Raw genomic sequence first — 7,548 nt, forward strand, 5'->3', positions numbered from 1 at the left:
TCAGCAGTGTTTTTCTGCTCTGCAGAGAAGGAAAGGCCGCTGCTTTATTCGCTTTTCCTCCCAGGTGAAAGGCAGGGACCTGGAGCGACACCTCGACGGCTCCGGGTGATCCCCTCATCCATCCCCGGGTACGGCGAGGGGCCGCCCTTCCCTCCAGCCCTACTCCCCTCCCTGCATCGCGGCCGGGTCCCGACCCAAACTTTTCCTTCCTGCATCAGAAGAGGATCAGTACCGCGTTCCCGTCAGAGGGGTTAGATCTGGCAGAAGCGGGGGCGGGGAACGGGTTTTAAGCGCTTCGGATGAGGGTTTTTTTCCTCAAACGACCCCAAAGCTGGGAGACGCGACCCGCAACTGCCTCCCGGCGGGACGGGCAGGAGAAGAGCCCGGCGGGATGAAAGACTCCTTGGTGGCGGCCGGAGCAGGTCCCCGCTGCCTCTGATGCTTTCTTGCTCCCTGGGGCCCTCTGAGGACGGGGAGATGCGATGGGACTTTGCCGCGGCACCCCGAGGGTCTCTAATTCGGGGTTGGATGCGTAGTTGGATGCTGAATAAATAAATAAATTTCGAAGGGTGCGGAGGGGGAATGCTGAGCTCTCCCCCTAAGCCAGGGCGAGGGAAACCCAGACTGCCCCTTCTCTGAATTTTGTTCACCACCGGAAGGTAGAGAGGGAGTCGTCTGCTGGGAGAGAGTTGCAGCGTTTGCAAAGGTAAAGTGAATGCAGGGAAAACAAAACCAAATCCACCAAAGGCGCCACCGAGCAGCCGAGGGCACAGCGGAGAGGGGTCGATCGGACCCCACCGGGACAGCCATAGAGCGCCGGGGCTGCTCGGGGGGAACGGGACTTGCCCCCTTCCCTCTCAGCCATCACCTTTGTCAATGAGGTACTATTTGGGGAGACCCTAGGGACAAAGGTAGGCGGCAGGCCTGAAGCCAGGGCGATGGGCTCCTGCAAAGCATGAAATCGGCTATCCCCTGACAGCAGCGCTCAAGGCAAACGTAAAAGAGTCTCCCTGTGCCGAAGAACCTGTCCTGAGGCTGCTGCACGCCCCCCCGGGCTCTACCCCTACTGGGGAGGCAAAAAAGAAGCAGGGTGCATCTAAAGCCCTGTTTCCTGCATAGGCAAGGAAGGGGAGTGCGGACTGGGGGAACAGCAGGGGATCCGGAATGGTTTGCACGACTTCGCTGTGGCTGGTACAGTTTTGCCCCTGCCCTGAGCGGAACGGGATGAGCTCGGGCTGGGGGTGCAAGTTGCGCCCCGTTTCTCTGCCCTGTGCCGCGAGTACAGCGGTCGGGATGCAGCCTGGAGCCGGTGGAGTCTCCGTGCATCCCAAATGCCCACCAGCCCTCCCGAACGAGGAACAAGATTATTTTGGGGGTTTTTGTGTGTTGTGGGGGGGTTGTGTGTGTGTGTGTTTGTTGTTTTGGTTTTTTGTTTTTGTTTTTTTTGGGGGGAGGGGGTGGTGGTGATGGTTTGGTTTGTGTTTTGTTGTTGTTGTTGTTTTTGATCTTATTTCTGTAATTATAACACCAGCATCCCCGGCTGAGTTCTCAATAAAACCCGGATCTTGACATAAAACGCCACGCTGGAAAATAATGCGAGGGGACACAAGGGAGAGGAGGAAAGTCTCTAATTGGTTAAAATATGTTTAAATCACTTCATAAAACCCAAGCAAAGCGAAGCAAATAATCCACCTAGCAAAGCAAAGAAGCCGGGCGATTTAGAATCAGTGTAATTCGCTCCCCCCCCAACCGACTCCCTCCCACCTCCTCGCAGTATTTGATATGATGAATAACCCAATATAGGCCTTTAAAAATAGGTCACTGCATAAAGAGACTCCCAGAGAGCTATAAAAAATGGGAAGAGGGCGCTTTAAGGAAAGGAGCCATTTGCTTCTTTTGTGCTTGTTTGTTACCTAGCGGCCTGGGAGCTGCCAGCCGCCCTCCTCCTGCCCGTCAAGGTGAGAAGGGAAAGTTAGGGCCGGCCCCGGGCTTTCCTCCTGCCCCACCGCCCCGCTATGCGCCCGGCGGTCGCCCCGTCCAGCCCCGGCCCGGCCCGGGAGCTGCGTCCCGGCCGCCCCGCGGGGAGCTCGGGAGTGCTCCCGCGCAGGGTGGGGGCCAGGCAGTTCACCCCCTGCTCCGGGCTTTGTCTTCGGCCCTGCGGAGCGGCGAGACCGAAGCGGGCTGTTGGCCCAGGTAAAATTATAATGAGGGGTTCTGGCTGCCACAGACGGCGGCACCGGCCCGGGCTCCGTTTGCCCCGAGCATCGGGGGCACAGCAAGCCCCGCCGCCGCTACCCCTCTCCAAAGCCACCCGCGGGCTCGCAGCAAAAGGCCTCGGGCTGGAAACCGGCCCATTCCGGCCCCGACACGGAGCTTTGCTGGGCGTTGGAACCCGGCCGCTGCCTGCTCCTTCTCGCCGCGCTGCCCCCGGTCGTGATCACCCACCACCCCCGGCCCCAACCAAGCCGAAGAAGCCGCCGACACCCCGGCAGCGATTCCGGCCCGCGCCCCGCCGCGCAGCCCGTCCGCGGGTACCCCCGGCACCGACACTCTTCCGGGGGGGCCCTACCCCGCCGCCGAGCTACCCGCGCCCCGGCCCGCGCAGCCCGCTCCGACACAGGGCATTGGGAAAAAGGAGCACGACAAATTCGACGGAAGCCTTCGGTTTTTATTGGAAAAGAAATGTTTGCCTTACCTGGAACCAGGCTCTCCCCTTCTTCCCCTCATTAAAAAAATCAAACGGCTCTGGGTAGAGCCGAAGAAAGACATTTTAAATAAACTAGTAGTCGAAATTAACAGGAGGGAGAAATAGAAGGAAAAAAAATCTCGGGGGTGGGGGAAAAAAATATATACCGCCGGATATTTTTCGTTTTGTTTTGTTTTCGCTTATTATTATTTTTCACTATACTGTATTATCCTGATGCAATAAAGGCTGGTTTGTAATGTAATTTAAAAATATATATGTCCAAACAAATAGCAGGGCCAGAATATGACAAGTGCATACAGCATTATAATTCAACTGGGCTCCACCTCCATACCGCCTCCTAATTAATGGGTCTCCGAACTTGCAAAAGCCTGCATTGGACAGAGAGAGAGAGAGAGAGAGAGCGAGCGAGAGAGAGAGAGAGAGGGCGAAAAGTGTCATTGAAGATAATTGATTACCTCCCAATCAACAATAACTTGTTAGCAATAGTCAATTACCCCGTCTCTTCTCGCCTCTTCCCCCTGGTCCGAGGTCTCGGTGTAAGGGCTGCTCTCCCCCTCTCCGAAGTCGTCTTTTTAATTTTTTTTCCTTTTTCTTTTATTTTTTAAAATTATTGAGGGGGGAAGTATCCGTTTTTGGGGTAGGGGGGGAGGGCAGGGAAAGTGCTGCGATTTGGGGTGTTTCTTAAAATAGCAGCTGGGAAGAGGAAGAGAGAGGAGAGGAGAGAGCGAGCAAGCAGAGAGTGAGAAAAGAGAGGGGGGGGGTGAAAAATCCCCGATCCAAAACCCTGGGACAAGAGGTGCAGCAGGACCACCTCTCGGCGAGGGACCGACGGCAGCTCCGCTCCGGCCACAGCCCGCCGCCCGACGTGGCTCTCCCTGGGAGGACCCGGGGCTCCTTCGCCGGAGTTGGAGGTGGGCTTCAACTTTTGCTCGCTGTCTCCGCCGCCGTCACCCCGCGGTCCCGCCGGGGGCTTCTCCCCGCGGCAGAGCATCCCCGTCGCGGGTGGGGAAGGCAGCCCCGAGCGGCCCGGCCCCACCATGACTTCCAAAGAAGAACCCAAGCCCTCTTCGGGGGAAGAACGGCGGCGGAGCCCCTTGGATCACCTCCCACCGCCGGCCAACTCCAACAAGCCACTCACTCCCTTCAGCATCGAGGACATCCTCAACAAGCCCTCGGTGCGAAGAAGTTACACCCTCTGCGGAACGGCCCACCTCCTCTCCGCCGCCGAGAAGCACCCCCCGGCCGGGTTGCCCCTCTCCGGCCGGGCACTGCTCTCCCAAACCTCACCCCTCTGTGCCCTGGAAGAGCTGGCCAGCAAGACCTTCAAGGGACTGGAAGTCAGCGTGCTGCAAGCGGCCGAAGGTAAGCCTCTCGCAGAGCGGGGGGATCCTCCCGCGGGTGGGTGCCCCGCTCCTCCCCACGGACTGTTTTTCCTTTCTCCTCCCTCCCCCCACATCTCCCGGGGTGTCTCACGGGGTGGGATAAGGGGTCCCGGGGCGGCCGGTACCCGGCGACATCCTCCCTCCGCGGCCCTCGGGGTGTGGGACCGACGGTTCTGCCCCGTTCCACCCCGACAGCGACGGGGCAGGGGCGTGGGTTCTGGGGCCTCGGGTGGGGGGGACATGGGGAAAGTGGCGACAATCTGGCGGCTCGTCGGCAGGCAGGGACGGGATGACGATCTTCGGGCAGCGGCAAACGCCGAAGAAGCGTCGAAAGTCGCGGACGGCCTTCACCAACCACCAGATCTACGAGCTGGAGAAGCGGTTCCTCTACCAAAAATACCTGTCACCGGCGGACCGGGACCAGATCGCCCAGCAGCTGGGTCTCACCAACGCCCAGGTCATCACCTGGTTCCAGAACCGCCGCGCCAAGCTCAAGCGAGACCTGGAGGAGATGAAGGCCGACGTGGAATCAGCCAAAAAGCTGGGCCCCAACCCCGCCGTGGACATCGTGGCCTTGGCCGAGCTGGAGCCCAGCGCCGAGGGAAGGGGCAAGGCGCGCTCCGGTTCCCCTGCGCGGCCCCCCTCCGCCGCCCGGGAGCCCGGCGCCCCGCCGCCGCCCCGCCCCGCCTCGCCCCCCACGGAGCGGCCCCGCAGCCGCCGGGACAGCGAGGAGGAGGAGGAGGAGGAGGAGGACGTGGAGATCGACGTGGATGACTGAGGGGCGGCCGGCGGGCCTCCCACACCACCACCCCCTCCCCTCGCCCTGTCCCGTTCGCCCCCCCACACCCCGGCAGCTCCAAATTGGCACCCCCGGCCCCCCATCCCGGCCCCGGCAGCGCGGCAAGGCGGCTGCTCCTCTCGGTCGGAGCAATAAGCAATAGAAACCCACCACACACACACACTCAAATTAATTTAGAGTAGAGTCGGTGTCCCTCCGCCTGTCACATCTTGGAATGGTGCAATTATGGACGGGTTCTGTATAAATATTTAAACGTATATATTGGATTATTTTCCTTCCCCCTTCTTTTTGAGGTTTTGATTTTTTTTTTAATAGCTATCAATGACGATTATTTTGTCTATAAGGGAGACGCATAATCTTGGAATAAACTCGGCTTCCAACACATGTTTGGGTAGGCAGTTGTTTTCAAAGACTTCGGAAACGAACCACTTTAGAGGAGATTTAAATTAGGCAACAGCAAAAATCAGCCACTTTTCTTTCCTTGCATGTTTCAGATGTGCACGAAGTAATTTTTCCTTTTAAAAATATTTTTTTCGCAATTTTGGGAACTTGGGGATGGGTTATAATGCAAGTTGAAAAATATATACTTTCTTTTTTTTTCCTAGAGTATAGAGATTTGTCTCCAATGCAATTTCTGCCTCATTTTACCGATTAAAAGCTATTTTTACCATTTTCTGCTATTGTTGTGCTTTTATTAAAAAGCTGCCTTTCGTATTTTTTATATGAAGGTGGTAACAAAAAAAAAAAAGGAAAATGAAAAAAATCTTAGAATTATTTTTTACTCTTTTTAGAATTTTTGCATGCTACGAAAATAAAAAAAAGGACAAATCCCAAGAACAATACATTTAAATATTACACTATAAATTTAAAAAATGTACAGATTTAAAACCTGGTTTTGTTTGAATTGTACAAATTTTAAAAGGCCTGCTATTTAAGTTCCGATAGGGACAATGTCGCTTTATTTACTGTCTCTTAGAATTGTACAGATAGCTCTTTTTTCCGATACAATAAAATCTTTACCATTTTAATAGACTTTTAACGTCCTTCTTTGTGAACGAGAAACCGCTCCGCTGGTCCGAGGTTACGACAGACTTTTTCCCCACAGGAGTCTCCTATCTCAGTTGCATTTAAAGTTACTTTAGCTGCATTACCTGTGAGAAAATGATGCGGAAGGAGCACACGAGCGAGAACTTTGTTACTTTAAAAAAAAAAAATTCTTTTTAAAAGGTTAATGCCAGATAGGAGTTTAGCAGAGGGAGAACCGGCGGCTCAATGAGGCAGGAGGTGCGGGGAGCGGGGGGACGCGCGGCGGCGGCAGGAGCGCGGCGGGGCGAGCGGGATCACCGGCACCCCCCGCACCGCTCCCGCCTCCAGCGGGGCATTTCCAGCACGAAATCAGAGAGGAAGGGCGACGAGGGGCAAATAAACGGAATAAAAACATAGTCCGAACGGAGGGAAAGGAGTTATCCCCGATTTGAACAAAACGAGTGGTGGGTGTGAGCGGGGGGAGCTGTCCTCCGCCAAAACTCACGCTTCTGGGCAAAAGCGTTGCCTCTCCGACACTTATAGGGACAGGAGAAGGGAAAAGGTTTCTTTTCTCCCCTTCCTTTTTTTTTTTCCCCCCCTTTCTTTTTCGTCCTTTTTTTTTTTTTTTTTTTTTTTTTTTTTGTTCGCCAAAATTAAGGCTCTGGTGAATGTGTTTTCTCTTGGCAGCGTGACCTGCCTTTGCAGTCGGGCAACGTGTGTTTCTCTCTATTCTTTGCAAAATTTATGTGAGAAAGACAAATCTGGTGTACAGTGGCAGAACTCGGCAGAGAAGTGTCCAGATAAGACAGGCTTGGTTTGTGGGTAGGATTTTTTTTTTTGGTCCAGTTTCTCCGAGGCTAAATAAATCTTTCTCCTCTTTGAGAATGGATGGGGTTGTAATTTTTAGCGTAAAGCATGAAAACTGGGGACAAATGAGCCCTCTTCTCTGAAGTGACAAGCGACAATGGAGCATATACAGCCTCCTGCGGTTCGCCATGCTGAAACAAGCGTGCCCCTCCGCAGCAGAGAGAAGGCGAGCGCTTGGAGACCATATGGTTTTTGAATTTTCTTCACAATTTCCAGACAATTTGATGGATTAGGTTAACCCTCCCTTCCACTGTTTAACTCCACAACAATAGGAGCAGAGCTGTTCTCCCTTCGTCGGGGCATCTGTGCGCTTCTATTCTTCTCTCTTTCTCTCTTGGTATTTGGAACAAGCCTATGAATTACAATGAAATCCACTTTTCTTTAGTATTATTTGGAAGAGCGCTTGTTTTCCGCCACCTCCTGCCCCCAGCCCGCTATTCCCTCTTTTTTTTGTTTGTTTTTTTTTTCGGGGGGGGGGGGGGGGCGTTGGTTTGTTGTTTTGGTTTTTGTTGGTTTGCTTTTTTTTACCTCCGAGTGATAGCTTTGACTTCTGTCCAGATCTCTCGGAAAGCCTTCAATCTTGTCCTTAAGTGTTTTTATGCTAAACAGGCAAATCGTAAATGCTGAAAAACTGTGACATTTATGTGAAGATCTAGTTAAAGGGCTTTATTTGTTTTCTTTATTTGTTCTTTTTCTTTTTTCCCCCCCATTCCCTATCCTCTTCCCCCTCCTCTTCTGTCCCCTCCCTCCCCCCAGTCTTTTATTCT

At 54.0% G+C, this 7,548-nt stretch overlaps 1 protein-coding gene across 1 annotated transcript; it reads left to right on the forward strand.

The window, feature by feature from the left end:
- Positions 1 to 1,999: 1,999 nt before the first annotated feature.
- On the forward strand, positions 2,000 to 5,558 carry LBX1 (ladybird homeobox 1). The gene is made up of 2 exons (XM_082053612.1): positions 2,000 to 4,069; positions 4,368 to 5,558. Exons 1-2 carry the CDS (start codon positions 3,745 to 3,747, stop codon positions 4,865 to 4,867), a joined length of 825 nt encoding a protein of 274 aa, XP_081909738.1. The 5' UTR covers positions 2,000 to 3,744; the 3' UTR covers positions 4,868 to 5,558.
- The last annotated feature ends 1,990 nt before the right edge of the window (positions 5,559 to 7,548 follow it).

Source organism: Streptopelia decaocto, assembly GCF_964273445.1.
Source record: "Streptopelia decaocto genome assembly, chromosome: 5".
NCBI lineage: Eukaryota > Metazoa > Chordata > Aves > Columbiformes > Columbidae > Streptopelia > Streptopelia decaocto.